Source organism: Gopherus flavomarginatus, chromosome 6 (genome assembly GCF_025201925.1).
Source record: "Gopherus flavomarginatus isolate rGopFla2 chromosome 6, rGopFla2.mat.asm, whole genome shotgun sequence".
Classification (NCBI taxonomy): Eukaryota; Metazoa; Chordata; order Testudines; family Testudinidae; genus Gopherus; species Gopherus flavomarginatus.
The window spans coordinates 140,004,732-140,022,721 of NC_066622.1; the positions used below are offsets into that span (position 1 = coordinate 140,004,732).

Below are 17,990 nucleotides of genomic sequence, written 5' to 3' on the forward strand. Positions count from 1 at the left end.
TGTAACAGCTCTGCCAGCACGAGGGTGACCAGACAGCAAGTGTGAAAAATTGGGACGGGGGGGGGAGGCAGAAATAGGAGCCTACATAAGAAAAAGACCCCAAAAATCAGGACTGTCCCTATAAAATCGGGACATCTGGTCACCCTAGTCAGTGCCCCGCAATCCTGACCCACAGCTCCCTCATCGCTCCAGGCCTGGGCTCCCCCCACCACACACACACAGCTCCCCACAGGTCCTCAGTCCTGACCTGCAGCCCAACCCCCCTGCCCCTATCACTCCAGGCCTGGGCTCCCCCACCACATGCACCCAGCTCCACACAGGTCCTCAATCCCGACCTACAGCCCCCCATCCCATCACTCCAGGCCCGGGCTCTCCCCACCACATACACCCCTTCTCCCCACAGCCCCCCCCCCCATCACTCCAGGCCTGGGCTCCCCACCCCGCATACATCCAGCTCCCCACAGGTCCTCAGTCCTGACCTGCAGCCCAAGCCCCCTGCCCCCATCACTCCAGGCCTGGGCTCCCCACAGGCACAGCCCCCCATGCCCATCAGAACTGACCTGGGTTTATGCTGTGGACACAGAACCAGTTGCAGCCTTGAGGACATTTTTCGCCTTTGTCGTTTTTAAGCTGTGCTCTGACCCCCTTGGCCTGCAGGACCCCCCCAGCCCGGCGAGGGGTGGGGGAACAGAGCGAAGTGGGGGCGACACTGAGCACAGTTACCTCCTTGCAGGGCAAAGTGGAAGTGGAGATTGGCAGGGAAGGGCTGCGGTTTGAGAACGGAGCGTTCACCTACTATGGTGTCCCAGCCATCATGGCTGTCATCTGCTCAGGTAAAGCCAGCGCGGGCCAGTCCTCAGCCTGGAGGGGCCACTAGAGAACAGGCTGCAGAGAGTAACCCTGCCCTGGCCCCGGCGGCCTGGGACAGCAGAGGTTGGGGGCAGGGGAGCAGGGTGCCGTGCGTGTTCAGTAGGGAGCCGCTCCCCTGGCCCCACAGCCAAGCACGGGCTGGGAAGAGCAGGAGCTCGCACCCTGCATGGGAGCTGGCTGTGTGCACGCTGACCTTACGGCCGTGCAGAGAGAGAGCCCCTGGGCCTGTCTGCATGGGGGGTGCAGGAGCTGGGCAGCAGGCGAGCCTCTTCCAGTGAGCAGACACAGGCCATGCCAGGGTGTGGGGGGAGGCAAAGGGAGCGCTACTGGGGTGATTGGCTGCTGGCACGGCCTCTCCCACCCTGTTCCCATGGGAACACCTCTCCTCCCTGGGGTGCGTGGGATTGGCTACTGGGCAATTCACTCTTTCCCAACTGTGATTTCAGATAACGATGTGCGGAAAGTGAGCAGCTTGGCCGGATCCTCCTTCCTGTGTAGGTATCTGCCACGCCCGCCCCTTGCCACCCAGTGGTGCTTGTGTGCATGGCCCAAGCAGTGTCCCCACAGCAGGCAAGCAGCAAACCCCTGGGCTCAGTCGTCACCGGTGCCCTGGCCAGGCTCGTGTGAGCCATCTGCTAGCAGAGTCTGGCTTGGCGCACATCCTGTGCAGAGCCAGGTTCTACTCACGCACAGCCTCGTCACCACAAACCAAACCAGGCCGATCCCTCACCCCAGCATCGGAGGGGGCCCAAACTGAGGAAGAAAAGCAGAGGTGGCTGGGGCTGGGGTGCAGCGAGGTGGCTAATGGGGGGACAGCCACTGTTCTGAGCTGCTCCAACTCTGCTGCGGCCCAGCACCCCACTCACCTTAGCTCCTTTTCTACAGGTATTTCAAGCCTAGCTTTTCCTAAAGAAAGTGAATTGGAAGTGAGCCTGGGCCCAGAGCTTCAGGGGACGGGGAGGACAGGGTGTGGTAAATGGGCCGGGGGCCTTAAAAATCGAGAGTAGAGGTCAGAAGAATTTGAGACATGTTCAAAACAGCAGGGAACGTGCATGTGCAGCCCCAGCTGTTTCCTCTCACCCTTTCTTTGAATGGAATGAGACATTGTATCCCCCTCCCGCCCCCCCCTCACACACAATTAACCCAGTTTTAAGCATTAGAAAAAAACAATTTTAATGTAAAATGGGTGAGACACCCCAGTCTACGCCATGAGCCATGCCCAAGTGAGCATTGGTGGGATAGGGGCACTGTTAGATGAGTAAGGGCACAAGGCCAGAGTTGCATTATAGCTCCTAACGCACCGGGCATGGCTTATGGCTGTTAGGTCAGGTGGAAAAATAATTATTTATTGTGGGATTTTTAAAGTGTTTTTACACAAATGTTATATGAACATTTGTTTTACATAAAAAAAAGCCTCTGACAATTTGTTTTTTTAAAAACCATTGTTGGTAAAAGTTCCTGGTAACAATTTTCTGTTTTTCAAACCCCAAAACTTTTATCGAAAATGGAGAAATTTTTATCAAAAAATGTTTTGTTGGTGTTGTCAGAGAACTGGAGAAATTCTACGAGAACTAAGGCTTTTGTGGAAAAGTTTCATTTTGGTCAAAAAGCCATATTTTGTCCCCTCAAACAGTTTAAATGAAAAAAAAAATGTGCAGCTCTAATTGGCCTAGTTCCACATCGAGGCCTCAACCCTCCGCGCGCACACACGTTAGCGTCTGCAGGATGGGAGCCTGTCTCTGGCCATCCACAAGGGCACTGTGGGAATGATGCTGGAGTACCAAGTGTGCAGGCGTTTTGTGCCACCTTTGGGCGGAAATCTCCCCTGCTCGGCCCAGGTGGGACCTTTTGGGCGAGTTTTAAATCCCTTTTTGCCAGGCTATCTGGTTGGGCGGAGGAGCTGTTTTTCACACTTTAAAGAGCAGTTCCTGCCCCACCCTGGGCTTAGCATTGAATGTTTGGAAATGCTGCAGGGCCCGATCCTGGAGCTTTGCCATTGGCTTCTGTAGCAGCTGGGGCAGGGCTTTACTGAGCACACGCAGTGGGCCATAGTATTATTTGTGCTACAGAAGCACCTGGAGCACCAGTGCAGAACAAGGCTGCTGGATGCTGCACAGACAAGGTAGTACCAAGGCAGTCTCAGCCCCAGAGAACTTACCATGTAAGGCTTCACTCATGTAGCTAGAATGTAGCAGGTAGACCTGGCACCCGCACAGAGCTCCGTGCAGCTCCAGGGCACTGCCCAAACAGACAGTGACACGATGCAGCAGGGGGACAAGGCAAACAAACAGGAGGGAGAAAACAGCAGAGAAGACAATGATGTTTTGTATGATCCGTTTAGGCCTCGGTTCACCACCTTTCGGCTGTACTGAATGTGGGTCCCACACAGACGTGGGCTCACCTGTGAACAAAGGCCAGTCTGAAATGGCATAGGTGGTTCAATTTACCTAGCAGCTGCTCAGGTGAACATGTGTATGCTGTTAAAGCAATGTAGTCAAGTTAGAAAAACCTAGAAACCCCCCCCTCCCCACATTCCCTGCCTGCAGTTACTGACCAGCTCCGGCTTCGCACTGGTCTACCCTGGGAAGTTACATCTTCACAACTCCGTCTCTCAGGAGTGTGAAAGGTCCACACCCCTAAATACACAGCTGTTGTGACCTAATGCCCAGCGTAGACAGCACTACGTCGCTTGAAGAATTCTTCTGTAAGTCTGGCTACTGCCTCTCGGGGAGATGGATTACCTGCACCAGCAGGAGAACCCCTCCCATTGGCACAGGTCATTCTACACTGCCGCTGCAGCGGTTTAAGTATAGACATACCCTTAGTCAGACTAGAAGAATTTTCAGCATCTAATTAGCATGATCCTGTTATTAATGATTACTCCCCATCCAGCTTCTTGGCTGTGTACTGAGATGCCCCCGTCCTGCTGATTTTATAATACGAGCCCCTAATCCTGAATCCTGTTCTGACAACTAAAGCCCTGTGCCGAGCCCAGTAGGGCCCATGGAGAGCTGCCTACGTGGGCCCAGTTGTGGGGTCAAAGCCTAAATTAGTACCTGACCGCAGCAGGGAGGGGCAGATGGGGGAAGAGAGAGTGCTCATGGGGGGAAGTGGTGAACTATTCTCAGGTAGGCCAGACTATTGGGAGTTTGTTAAGGTCAAGTATTTCTTACTGGATACTCGGACTTTAATTTAAAAAGCAGTGATGCTTGTGTTGATTTAAATCCTCTCCTTGGCTGATCATCAGGCGTTCTCCCACCTCTCACTGCTTTCTGTGCCACATTCCACTAGAACAATGAAATAAATAGTTAAATCTCACTTTGCGACTCTCCAGCATTGGCTTAAAGCTTCAGTCCTGCAAGCACTCAGGCGCACACACTCCCGTGAGTTGGAGGCACAACCCCATGCGTGGGTTGGCAGGGTTGGGGCCCAAGGCTGTTATGTTTGGGCTGCAAACCCTGCAGGGAGGGGAAAATCATGAGAATTATTTCTAAGGCACCTAAATCCACCTGACTGCCCTTCCAACTCCTCCCAGGTGTACACCATCCATCATGCATGTGCTCTTAGCGCCGCCTGGTGACCATCGCAGGGGCTGTGCATGGTTCAGCTATAAACGCACGGTGGCTATTTATTGACTGCAGTATTTCCCTTTTCCCATCAATATGAACCTGAAGTTGTGCAATGAGACATTTATTCTCATGTGACCACACAGGTGAAAGTCCATCCCAAGGGCACGTTCCACTTACACACCACTCATATGCAGAACTATAGGACTTATGGGGGATGTAGTAGGTGTTGGCCAGGCCTTGAATTTCACCCACAGAACTTTTACTTTGATCATTCACACTCTTCCTTTTTTCCCCCACTTTAAGAGTACTCCAGTGAAAAAACACATGTGATCTTATTGTTACTATCAGAAATTTAAATAGTTACTGATTATTAAACCTGTGTTATATTGCTACTGTGCAGCCATGTAGCCCTTGTTACAGAGCACCAGAGATGAGTATGAGGCATTAGAGGTGATAGTCCCTACCCTGACTAGACGGGCTGAGTTAGATCTGATATAACAGGCAGTTGGAGAGGAGAGGGCTCACAGAGCAGGGTATGGGCAATCATGCCAAGTGGTCAGAGCAGGAGTCAGTAGCCAGGAATTGGAGTCAGAGATCAGGACTCAGGGTCAGAGCTTGGAGCAAAGCAAGACTGGGAACACAGGCACAAGAGCTATCACAGCCATGGGGGAAATGCTTCCAGCCGCCACAGATCACTGCTGCTGGGCTTAAAACCAGTCCCCAGCTCACCCTCTCACCAAGCAGGCAGCTGTGCTCGTTAGCTTGCCCAGCAGCTGGCCCCCATTCCCAACTGGTGGTGTCACATGGAAACTTGAGGTGGGTGGTTTTGAACATGCTGCATTGTTTTAGTGCATTGTGCAATCATTGATTTTTGACAGGTTGGTCATGCCAATGGTGAGGTGAGTGGGGTTACAGCTGTAAGGAGTGTGAGGGAGGGGGAAGAGGCGGCCAGGTGGCAAATTTTCCAGCTTTTTATCTTCAAGGCACTTTACAAACATTCATCAGCCACAGCAGAATGAGAAATCAGATCATTCCTACAGCAGCATTAACATGGCCCCAGGCCTGTCCGTGGAGCGAGAGAGTGTGGTGTACTGGTTGGAACAGGGGGCTGGGAGTCAGGATGCCTGGGTTCTATTAGTGGTTTAGGGAAAGGAGTGTGATATAGTGGTGAGAACCAGGGGGCTGGGAGTCAGGACACCTGGGTTGGAGGCCTGACTCTGGGAGCAGTTAGAGCAGGGACTAGGGAGTCAGAAGACACCTACTGCCTTGTTAGTAACGTTAAGTAAATCACTTACGTTCTTTGCACCTGTTTCCCCGCGTAAGGCTGCTGCAGTGAGCAGTTAGTCAGCGTTTCTGAACAGCTGCGAGCCCGAGGTTAAAAGCCAAGCATGGCTAGTAGTGGACCAGTAATGCCTGACACAGAGAGCAGCTCCATGCAGCTATTGCCCAGCTGCAGGAGGCCTTGAACCTGGCTGATCAGTAGCCAACAGGAAACGCTGGCTTGGGAATTGCCAGGGAATAAGAACTGTAAAGAAAAGGTGAAGCGATTCCCTTTCTCTGCGGTGACAGCTCACTTGCCCTGAATACGGCTTCCCTGCCTGATCCAGGCCAGGTTCATGCTCAGCAGGGCAGAGAGTTCAAAACAACACTCAGTCCCTTGAGGAAGGAACAGCCAGCCCTGCCCATCTCTGTGCAGCCTCGGGCACAGCACTGCAGAAACAGCCTTGGCAGGGTCTGACTTTGGGCAGTTTCTGTGAGCAGCTCCATGCAGGGGCCCCTGCACATATCCCCTGGTGCCCCCGCGCACAGAGCTGCCTGCAGAATCAGGTTCTGAATCCTCAACTACTTCCTTCATTACATCGCTCCTGATACAGGATCTGTTTTGTTTCTTCAGGGAGATGCTACCTTAGTGTAACGTTGTGTGTGCTCACAGCACGCCTCCCACCCTACATCTATGGCTCTGCCACATCAGGACATGGAGAAGGAAACCGCTTCTCTTGATACAAGTACACACTGAGCCAGATCCACGGCTGGTGTAAATTGGAGCCAGGCCATTGCAGTGAAAGTGCCTATGCTGGCTTGCGCCAGCTGGCTTCTTAGCTGACCTCTCCCTGCCATGTTTGAATGCATCAGATCTGTGACCTTAGAAAGCGAATCTCTTCTGTTCTTTGGGCCTTGTCTTCATGGGGATGTTTTGCCTGTTAACACGAATGTGGTTATCTTGGTGCAGTCGTGAACTCTTGTCCTCCCTTGGCTTCTGTGATTGTCTTCTCCCAGTTATCCTCCTGCCTCACTGATGGCCCCTTCAGCAGATCCTCTTCATCTGCTCTCCAGCTTTCTGTGGGGGCTCCATAGGGCTCTGTCCATGATCCCCTCTGCCTTATCTCTGGGTAATCTCATCCACAACACAACTTCAGTTACCACTGCTACGCTGAGGACTCACAGCTCTACCTCTGTGCTCCAGCCTTGGGTTCTCCAGACTAGTACCTCCGCCTGTCTTTGACATTTCCTCACGGATGTCTGCTCAAGCCATAAGCTCAAGTTCAACGTGGCTAAAACAAAGTCTTAACCGCCTTCCCTGCTACCTCTTTTCTTGATCACTGTCGCCAACACAGCCATCCTGCCAGGCCCATAACGTGGGTGTCAGAGCTCTCCCTAGGTCCTCACACCAGGCTATGTCTACATCTCGTAGATCTAAGATACAGCCTTTCCCATCGATCCATACAGTTAAAACTCTCACCATCTTGCGTATCAGTTATTGCAACATTCTTCTATCTGGTCTTGACAAATGCAATCTTGCCCCGCTCAGATCCATTCGGTGTGCTACTCAAAAGCTGGTTCTCCTAGCCCGCAGCTCTCACCACATCACCCTCTCTGCATCTCATCACTGGCTCGCTCGTCTCTGTGCATTAGACATCAGCTGCTTGTCTTCACTTTCAAGGCCTTTTGTGGCCTCTCCCCACCCTATCTAGCATCTCTCCTTCACTGCTGAGAATCGACCCCTGCCTCCCATCAGCCCATGATGCCAGCCCCCAGCTCCCCTTTGCTTTCACCCAGGCTGTCCCTCACCTGTTGGAGGGGCTCCCTGCAAACATCCGCAAAGCCACCTCATTGGCCTCCTGCAAACTCTCCTTTGCTGGGATGCCTACACAAATCTTGACAAGGGTTAGGAGCTGAGACCAGTCCTGTCTCATTGGTTCCTCGTATGTCTCTGTCTGCCTGCAGCCAGCTGTTGTCTCAGACTTGGATTGAGAGCTCCGGGCAGCAGGGATTATCCTTTTGTTCTCTGTTTTTGCAGCACCTAGCACTGTGAGGGCCTGGGCCATGCCTGGGGTGCTTAGGCACTAGGGTAATATAAGGGCTTGTCTAAACCACACAACTTTTAGCGACAAGGCTGTGTCGACATTAAAAGTCAGTGTGTTTAAACACTCTTTGTCGGTACCAACAAAATACTTCCAGCCCCACTAGCAGCATTAACTTTGTCAGCAGCAGAGCGCTCCTGCCCACAAAGCTTGCATCAGCGAAAGTTTTGTCTTTCACTGGGGGCTTTTTGAAGTATCTGTGAAAGACAAAAGTTTTGTTGACAATTTCGCAGTGTAGACATACCCCAAGTAACACATGATAATACAGTCGTTAGACCAGTAGCACCCCTGGGTGGGCACCTGGATTCTGGTAAACCCCTTCTCAAGCAACATAAGCTAAACCGAAAAAGGCTCCTGGCATAGGCGGCAACTTTCCTATGTGCCAGGGGGTGCTCAACCCCCAGCTTTGCCCCAGGCCCTGCGCCCACTCCACCCCTTCCCCCAAGGCCCCATTCCCCTCGCCTCTTCCCACCCCCACCCTGCCTCTTCCTGCCCTTGCCCCTTCCCACCCAGTTCCGCCACCTCCCCCAAATGCACACAGTCCCCACTCCTCCAGCACACCATGAAACAGCTGACTGCAGCAGGCGGGAGGCACTGAGGGGAATGGGGGAGGTGCTGATCCACGAGACCCGCCAGCAGGCAGGAAGCACTGGGTGGGGAGGGGGGAGGTGCTGGAGGACTGCTTTTTCCCGGAGTTGGCACCTATGCTCCTGTCATCCTGCAGTAAGAGCATCCACCCTAGCACAGGGCACTATTCCAGTATAACAAGAACAGTGTAAATTCACACCTGGGCTCATACATAACACAGTCCCGTGTAGACAAGGCCATGGAGGAGTTAGCGCCTCCTGGCCTCAATATTGGTTCTACTCTGACTCGGAGGCCTGGCAAGTTTCCCAGAATGCTTTGTGTTATTCCATTCTGAGTGCCCCTCAGACACCAGTGAAGACGCAGTCCCTGCAAGTTGGAGGTGCATGGGCCTCGTGCTGGGCCCAGTATCACAATTAATGCAGGACAGGGGGCATTCCCACCCCACCCAGACAGTGGTGCCAGGATCTCTGGCATTGGGACACCAAGAGAAGCTCTGGAATACTGTCTAATGGACCCTTCAGCCACCACAAGCCATTTGCAGCTGCAGAGAGGGTCGGCCACGGGGAGCTGCTCTGCAAGTGGCTGCAGAGTAGGACTGGGGCTGCTCCCCAGCGAGTCAGGGATGCGGGTCAGTTAGCGCCCTGACTTTGCTCCTGTCTCATTCAGTCTCTTGTATTTCTTTCCTCTTCATCTGTTCTCCCCATCCCTGCCTGGTCATTCCGGCCTGACCCCTCACTTGCTCCATAGTGCCCGTCTCAGTGTCCAGAGGGGAATCCCTGGCTGGCTCCCCAGGTAACTGCATGGCTTTCCCACACTGGCCTTTGGGAAAGGAAACCTCTGCATGGGCATGAGTGCACAGTGCTGGCTCTGCACGTGTGGCCTAGGGGCGCACCCTCCCTGTCATTCAGTACATCAAGGGGAGTACACACTACAGCAGGCTGCACGGGAACAGTGCAAACGTGCCCAGTGTGTGAAACTGCACAAACAGAGCGGCGCCCCAGCTGCAGGACGCTACACGCGCGCGAACAGAGGGGCACATACTGTAGAAGATTCTACACTGACAGAGACGCACCTTCAAAAGAAGGGCAAAATGGGCTAAGCTGCTGCCAGCCCTTGTGGCAGCTAGGCCCTGGGGGCCCAGGAGCAGTCTGGTGCAGTTACCTGCTCTGCACGTACAAATACAGGGAGAGGCTGGGGGGCACACTACTGCCCCCACACGTGCACGCGTTAGTACCGCAGCAGTGTGCTCAACACACTCCGTTACACACACACACTGCTGGGGCACTGGTGACTCTGTAGGGGGGAGTTGCTAGTGCTAAAAGCCAACCACGGAGGACTAGGAGCCAGCAGACAGGACAGAGGCAGACTGGAGTGAATTAGGCACAGCATTGGGGTACTGGGGCTGCGTCCTAAGTTATGTTTGGTTTTTATGTTTCATTTCCTGGCTGTTTTTCTGCTGAATGCTGCTCCTGTACGTCCCTGTACCTGCCAGTCATAGATCCACTCCATGGTCAAGCAGTTTCCTTTTTTGGGAATTACAGTAATATAAGGGTATTTGTAGCAACAGCGCGACGGTCAGAGAGACATTTACGTCAGCAGTGCCATGAACAAGTTGCCTTTGGTCTCTAATAAAGCCACTGACCACTTTGAATCCATCAGGCTGCATGTCAGCAGCTCTCAATTAACATGACTGACAGGAGGCCTTGCTCTGCAGTGTCTGCCCCAGCATCAGACCCCATTTATAACCCTCCCCCCAAAATGAGGCTACACAACCACGCTGCTGGGGATTGTGGGTGTAAATGTCATTTGTACCAAACACCACTGGGAGCAATAAGCATCAGCTCTTGCTGCATTAGAGCAAAGGGACTGCAGCTCTCCATTGGGTGTGAAGGCTGTCGGTCAATATAACTGACAGGTCGCCGTTCTGGAACAGCCTAGTAGTAGGAGCAAGTGGGCAAACAACCTAACCAGTTTTAAGTGGGACCTTGACATGCTTATGAATGGGATGGCCTGACAGCAGGGACTGGACTCCATGACCTAGGAAATCCCTTCCTGTTCCATTTTCCAAGCCCCCACCCTCATTTGCATTCGGATGGCCCGTCTCTTCTGGCACCTTTATAGGAGTCTGTATTTTAAAACCTGTATCCATGAGCACGTCAGAGCGAGCGGCTGCCCCAGACCCCCCAGACAGCAGGCCCCACATGGGAGAGAGTAAATCTGCACCTGCCAGGCTGAACAGCTGTGATGCCTGCCTGCCCCTCCTGGGGGTTCTCTTCCCGAATACTCTGCGCTTATCTCCCCTCTCCGGGTCCCTGTGCTAGCCTAGAAACATGCTGTGCTGGGGAGCTGCGAGTGCTGCTGGCGGAGGGCTGAAGTGTGGGTGAGGCAGCGTCCAAAGGAGCAATATCCTGCATGGCCTCCGCTATCTGCACCTTCTGCTCAGCACCCTGCTTTCTGCATGGCGTTGCCCCTGCCAACCCCAAAAGACAGCTCAGTCAGCCACACCTGCCTTTAGATTCTTGTGTAAGCAGATGCTCAGAGGCCTTTTTCCATGGCAGCACAGGGAGCCAGGCTCTGCACTGCTTCCTCTTGCAGGGAGAGGATGGAGAGGGTCACTGCGGTCTGAAGAGAAGCAAAGACACCAGTGACCCCGTTTGTCAGAGCATCAGCCTGGAGGGTGAGAGAGAATCCCAGCCAGGCGGGAGCTCTAGAAAGCCTCTGGGATGTGTCTCCGGCACCTTAGCATCTGCACTGTCCTGGTGCTAGAGAGCCAGGTGACAGCGTCAGTAAACAGGTTCTCACACTCTGCCTCCATCTGTTCCCCTCCACACCTGTAGTAAACCGGTCGCCATCTCGCAGCAGCGGGCTGAATCGCGCCGAATCCCCAAACCGAGAACGCAACTACTATGGGGGCAGCAACACCCAGCTGTACAGCAGCAGCAACAACATCTACACACCCGACTACTCCGTGCACATCCTCTGCGACGTGCAGTTCGTCAAGGTAGCCGCAGGGCTGGGGACCTCACTGACGCTTTTCAGGGTGTCCGGGTGAATTGCTGCCACCTGCCCCCAGCATGAGGGAGCCGTGGCTGTGTCCAGCAAGGGGCGTTCTCCCAAAGCTACAAGCAACGCACGCATGCTCCACTCCCAGCTACCACGAGCCACGCTCACTCCCTCTGTGGGCTAATAATTTACACCCCACCTTGTCACACTGGAGCACCCAGCCCCTTGTCGTCTGGGCACCCGCAATGTGCACCGATCCACTTCCTCCCCCGAAAGCAGCACCCGACTTTACTGGCTTCTCCTCAGTTCACTCTCCTTAGCACAAGGTAAAACCAAACCGAAGTGTATTTAACCAGGTTTGAGTTAAGGATTCAGACAAAAGCAAGTTAAACTATTAGAAACACCAAGCTACAGGTAAAAGAAAAACATAAAATGCAATGGTGGCCTGGTAGCCCATGTGTCAGCGCTCCCTGTAGGCCAGACAGGGCATTGCACAGAATCTGCTTGGATCGGCAGGGCAGTCTGTCTGTCCTTGGGTATGTCTACACTACGGGATTATTCCGATTTTACATAAACCGGTTTTGTAAAACAGATTGTATAAAGTCCAGTGCATGCGGCCACATTAAGCACATTAATTCGGCGGTGTGCATCCATGGTCCGAGGCTAGCGTCGATTTCTGGAGCGTTGCACTGTGGGTAGCTAATCCGTAGCTATCCCATGGTTCCCGCAGTCTCCCCCGCCCCTTGGAATTCTGGGTTGAGAGCCCAGTGCCTGATGGGGCAAAAATCATTGTCATGGGTGGTTCTGGGTAAATGTCGTCAGTCATTCCTTCCTCCGCGAAAGCAACGGCAGACAATCATTTCGCACCCTTTTTCCATGGATTGCCCTGGCAGACGCCATAGCACGGCAACCATGGAGCCCGTTCAGCTTTTTTTACTGTCACCGTATGTGTACTGGATGCCGCTGACAGAGGCGGTACTGCAGTGCTATGCAGCAGCATTCATTTGCCTTTGCATGACAGCAGAGACAGTTATCAGTTGTTCTGTACTGTCTGCTGTGCAATTGTAAATTAGCACTGAGATGATGGTTATCTGTCATTCTGTACCATCTGTTGCTGTCATGGGTGCCCTTGGCTGAGGTTGGCCAGGGGCACAAAGACAAAAATGGGAATGACCCCTGGGGTCAATGTACCCCCTCCCCCCTCCAGTGAAAGAAAAGGGAAAAAAATCATTTCTTGACTTTTTTCAATGTCACCCTATGTCTACTGAATGTTGCTGGTAGACGCAATGCTGCAGCAGTGAAGAGCAGTATCCGCTCCCCTCCAGTAGACAGTACAATATGATTACTATCTGTCATCATAATCAGCTCATGAGTGCTCCTGGCTGGCCTCAGATGAGGCTTGCCGGGGGCACCTGGGTAAAAATAGGAATGACTCCTGGTCATTCCCAGTAGATGGTACAGAATGGCTGGTAACTGTCCTCATCATAGCAACTGGGTATCGAAGTTAGGTTGCCTGCTCTGTAATTCCACAGGTCTTCTTTGTTCTCCTTTTTTAAATATAGGTATTATTGTTACCCTTCTTCAGTCCTCTGGGACGTTACCAACTTCCCAGAATTCTCAACAATAACTGCTAACGGCTCTAAGATTGTTTCAGCTAGTTCCTTCAGTACCCTAAGATAAATTTCATCAGGCCCTGCCAACTTGAATGCATCTAGCATACCAAAATATTTTTTAGCCTGTTCTTTCTTTATTTTGGCTCGTGTTCCTTCGCCCTTGTTGTTAGTAGTAATTGTGTTGAGCATCTGGACACCATTAATCTTTTTAGTGAAAACTGAATCAAAACAGGCATTTAACACCTCAGCCTCTGATGTCATCTGTTAATAGCTCTCCTTCCCTGTTAAGCAGCAGACCCACACTTTCCTTCATCTTTCTCTTGCTACTAACATATTTAAGGAACCTCTTCTTATTGCCTTTATGTCCGTTGCTAGGTGTAACTCATTCTGTGCCTTGGCCTTTCTGATTCTAATCCTACAGGCTTGTGCAATTCTTTTCTACTGGTCCTTAGCAATTCATCAGTGTTTCCACTTTTTGTAGGATTCCTTTTTTATTTTCAGATCATTAAAGAACTCCTGACAGAGCCATATTGGCCTCTTACTATTCTTTCTGTCTTTCCCTTGCATTGGGATAGTTTGCAGTTGTGCCTTTCATATTGTGTCCTTGAGAAACTGCCAGCTCTCCCGAATTCCTTTATTCCTTAGAATTTCTTCCCATGAGACCTAACCTACCAGTTCTCTGAGTTTATTAAAATCTGCTTTTTTTGAAGTCCATTGTCCTTATTCTGCTGCTCTCACTCCTTCCTTTCCTTAGAATCATGAACTCTCTCATCGTGACACTTCCACCCAAATAGCCTTCCACCTTCGGATTCACAACCAATTCCATCCTGTTGGTCAGAATCAAGTCTAAAATAGCTGCCCACTTAGCTACTTCCTCCACCTGACCTCACCCAGCTGAGCTTGCTTGTCTGTCCTGTGCCAGATCACCCGGCAGCAGTACCAGAACGCACTGGCAGCCAGCCGCATGGACAGCTCACCCCAGTCCCCCGACATGGAGGCGTTCAATGATGGCAACTCCACCAAGGCCCCGACAGCCCAGGGGACCCCACAGACACCGAAGGAGGACCCCACCCCTACCCTCCTGAACGAGAGGAAGAGCATTGTTTGTAAGTCACCCCATGGCTGCCTGACGGCCAGTGCCACAGGCAAGCCATTCCCCACAATCGTCTGACACTTCCTAGCACCCATCGGGCCCTGACGCCACCAGCTGCACACACACATCCCTTCACGCTCAGGGCCTGGCCCGTGGCACGTATTCACACCTGGGCCCCAGTGCTCACACTGACACACTCCCCCTCCCCGTGCCGGGGACGGGGGTGTCTCCCACAGGCAGCTGGTCAGAGAGGCTCTGCAGCCCCAGTGACTCCACGTTCCTCCGCGTGGAGGGAATCCCCTTCATCAAGGAGGAGCTGGCAGACAATGAGGAGAAAGGCAAGGGGCAAGGTAAGTCCCGGAGTGGGATCCGGCCCATGGGACAGATGTGGCCTCACTAGCATATTGGAGGGGTGGCTGCACTGGGGAGGGGTGGGGGGGAAATTGGAGGACGCAGCCACCAGGCACCCTAGATGCTCTGGAGAGCCCTGCCCAGAGATAGCACTGCTCTTACCTTCCTCCTTTGCAGCCAGCGAATGCTGTGACATCACCCTGGAGCCGGAGAGCCCAAACACAGAGACAGCCAGCGGCATGTCCCCAAGCGGCACCAAGGAGACCCTGGGCAAGAAGCTGCTGAGGACACTGAGTGAGTGACGCACCCAGCCAGCCCCATGGGAGGGGCAGAGGGGTAACGCGTGGGAGCACAGACAGGCACACAGACCCCAGTGGTGTGGGGGGGGGCACATACGGTGCACAGCAGGACAGCGGGGGCCCAAAACAGTAGTGGAGCTGCAGGTGCCAGCTCTGCACCCAGCAACTAACTGAGGGAAAACCTGGGGCCCGAATGGGGAGATGGGAAGGGAAAGGAGCCTCCTCTACTACTGCCTCCCTTCACCCATGCTCAGATCTGCCAGCCCAACCCCTGGGGTCCCTACGTTCCTGTTACGGTGCTTGTTGCTGGGCCTGGACAAGCTGGGGCCCATGGAGCAGCTGCAGGGAGCCCAGCTGCCCATGGATGCACCTTCCCTGGTGGCAGCAGGCGGTACTGCACCCTGCAATAGAACCCCCCCCCCCCCACACACACACACACTGTAGCATGACTGAAGGCTGGGGTGCATGTCTGCGGAGCCTGGCTCCACTAGCACCTAGTAGCCAGCAGCCTCCAGGTGCTATGAAGGGCCTGGGCTGTCCCCTCCCCCTAATGCAGCACCCCCAGGGTGGGATAGCACTGTCTGAGGACCCACAGGGCGCTGATCCCAGGCTGTTTGCAGGTGGGCAGAAGAGGAGGCAATCCCCGGATGGCGAGACGCCGCTGGAGGAGAATTCTAACCGAGCGCCGTTAATCAGCTGAGCGGCAGTGTGGCTGGAATGCGGTGCTGGAGTCCCATGTAGCCTCGAGGTGTGAACACACCCCTCAGTACTGCTGCTGGAAAGAGACACTGCCCCCACCCCCAATGGCCTGCCACAGGCACTGGGGGGACACCCTTGCTCTGCCCTGAGCGCACACTGCAGGGCCTGGAAAGCTGGTCAGGAGCTGCCATCAACCCTCTCGGATCCTGCCCCCCACTACAGGGCTGGGGCTTTCTGCCCTCCTGCATTGAGCAGGCAAAGGCCTGGCTGCAGTAAGCCCTGTCTGTCCCTTGCCTGAGCCTGGCAGGGCTGTAGCTTGTCTGTCCAGGAGCTGGGTGTTGTTTCCAAAGCAGCACGGGAGACTGGGCCGTGCACTGAACCTGGCAGGGCTGTTCAGGCCAGTGGTTCCATGGGGTAGGGGTTGGGGAGGTACAGAGACTGCAGTCGTCCCCCTCCCCCCACACACGCCTCAGCAGGGACACATCCATAATGCTTTCAAAACCAGCATCTGCCCTTCTGGAAAGCTGCTCTCAGCCAGGCTGCTCAATGGAATGAGCAGGTGTAACCTGTGTGGGCTCCTGCCATGTCCTTGTTTAGGGAGTCCCCAAGCTGCTGAATGCAGGCCCTGAGCCCAGCCCTGAGACTTAACACCCTGCAGCCTGGCTCAGGGGGAGTGGGGGGCACCGGGGGTTGGGAGGCCCGGGGGGCGGGGGTGGCAGCTCTAGAGAGCAGGAAAGGGGAACCACGAGCATTAAACAGCTGCTTTTCTTTCAGGTCTGCAGCATGAGAGCCTCCTGCAGCGCATCGTGTGTGACAGCAGTGGGTCTGCATGCCGCTGCCTGCCCACCCGACACCTGCCCTCCCTCCAGGACGTGTGTCGAGCCCCAGGCGAGAACGTCAGGGCCCCTGGGTGGGACTGAAGCAGAGGCAGCAGCCCTGGACTTGCCAGGAAGTCAGGGCAAGTGGCCGGCTGCTGCCCTGCTGCCAGGCGTTCCGTCTCAAAGAGAAGAAGAGAAAGAAGTGACAGTGCCTGCGGTGTGGTTCCTCTGTGGCAAGAAGCAGGGAGAGGCGACCCAGCTCAGGCTACCCAGGACATCCTTTAATACTTGACAGTAGCTCCCAGACCCTTTTGAATTAGGGCCCCATAGCGCTGGGCGCTGCAGCCATAACGAGATGGGGCTCCTGCCCCAAGGAGCGCCATGCTCTGGGCAGTGCCCATCCCCTCCCACCACACAGTTTGTGCAGTGACAGTCAAAACCTGCCCTCGCATTTCAGTCTGTCCCTGGGGAGCAGTGAACTGCCCATCCCGCAGGCACTGGCCAGGTGTGGGCCTCAGGCCCCGCACAGTGCTGAGTATATCCGCCCCCCTCAGCTGGGAAAAGGAGGTTCAGAGCTGCACTTCAACCACCATGGCCCTACGACAGGCCTCAGCTCAGAGCCACGAGTTGGCATCAGAATGTTAAGAGTTTTAAATCGCCGCTCTGGAGGCTGATCCTTTACATTAAAAACCATCCCTCCTGAGCAGCTCCACCTCTGTCTGGGCTAGCACAGTAAAAGCTGCTGTTTAAAGGCCTGAACTGTGCCAGGTTCTCTTCCCCACGGAGATGGGGGGGGGGGAGAGGCACGCATCACTGCTGCATGGGGCAGCTGCGCCATTCCCCCCACAGCTCCCCGGGACAGTTACCAGCAGGAAGGGGAAAGCAACCTCTGCCTGCAGCAGAACAAACTGCATCCGAATCCCCTCTCCCCAAAACAGCCCCCTTAGCGCCAAGCCTGCTAGCTTCAGAGCTGCTGCCAGCCTAGGGGGGCAGATTCCCCCTTCCCCAGGAGACAGGTGCACAGTCACATTGCCCAGCAAGCAGCCTGACCTCACATTCAGCCTCAGGTTCCCCTTTCTAAGTGCCAGCCCCTTGCACCACACCCACTGCCACCGTGCCCTCACTCCTACTAGCTGTTGTAGCACCTTGGCACTCTCCTGCAGAGCTCACCAGCATTTCATAACCCCACCCCCCGTCCCCAGGACTGCCCTGATGGAGGCAACTAATGCTGCCTGCACTCAGGGGAAGGCTGTATTAAAAGCTTTTCTCTCTACAAGGGGGGAGGCAGCCCTGGAGGAGGGGGACTTACCCAAGGCCACACACAGGCAGAGAGAGAGCAGAATGCTGGAGGTCCAGCTCTGAGCTCTAAGCACTAGACACACATCCTCCCCACGCTCAGCAAGACCATCACCTGATTGACACACAGGAGAGGGAGTCAGGCTGGCTGGGTTCTGCTACCGCCTCCCTGGGGGGCCATTTAAAGCACTGAGACAGAGCATGGCCCAGCATCAGCTAGAGAAAGCCCTTTTCTCGGGGGGCTTTTGGAGGACTAAATGTTAACAGAGTGTGGTACTGAAGGGATATTAAATGTAAACTAGCCTGTAGAGCTGGAGAAGTAGCTACTCCATCCTCTTAATATCACCCTGAGAACTGGGTGAAGAACCAGTTTGCCAGGGCTGTGGCCAAGGCGGTCAGTGATTAATTTCATGGCTGTCACAGACATAA

The 17,990-nt window shown here is 54.1% G+C and overlaps 1 protein-coding gene across 1 annotated transcript in view; it reads left to right on the forward strand.

The window, feature by feature from the left end:
- CNNM1 (cyclin and CBS domain divalent metal cation transport mediator 1) overlaps nt 1-16,971 on the forward strand; it is a 52,291-nt gene extending 35,320 nt beyond the window's left edge. Inside the window, exons 5-12 of the mRNA XM_050960783.1 lie at nt 734-833; nt 1,317-1,364; nt 9,137-9,181; nt 11,227-11,390; nt 13,928-14,111; nt 14,627-14,743; nt 15,369-15,496; nt 16,222-16,971. Coding sequence (XP_050816740.1) covers nt 734-833; nt 1,317-1,364; nt 9,137-9,181; nt 11,227-11,390; nt 13,928-14,111; nt 14,627-14,743; nt 15,369-15,448 — 738 coding nt within the window. The 3' untranslated portion in view covers nt 15,449-15,496; nt 16,222-16,971. The remainder of the gene's footprint in view (nt 1-733; nt 834-1,316; nt 1,365-9,136; nt 9,182-11,226; nt 11,391-13,927; nt 14,112-14,626; nt 14,744-15,368; nt 15,497-16,221) is intronic.
- Nucleotides 16,972-17,990: the final 1,019 nt, after the last annotated feature.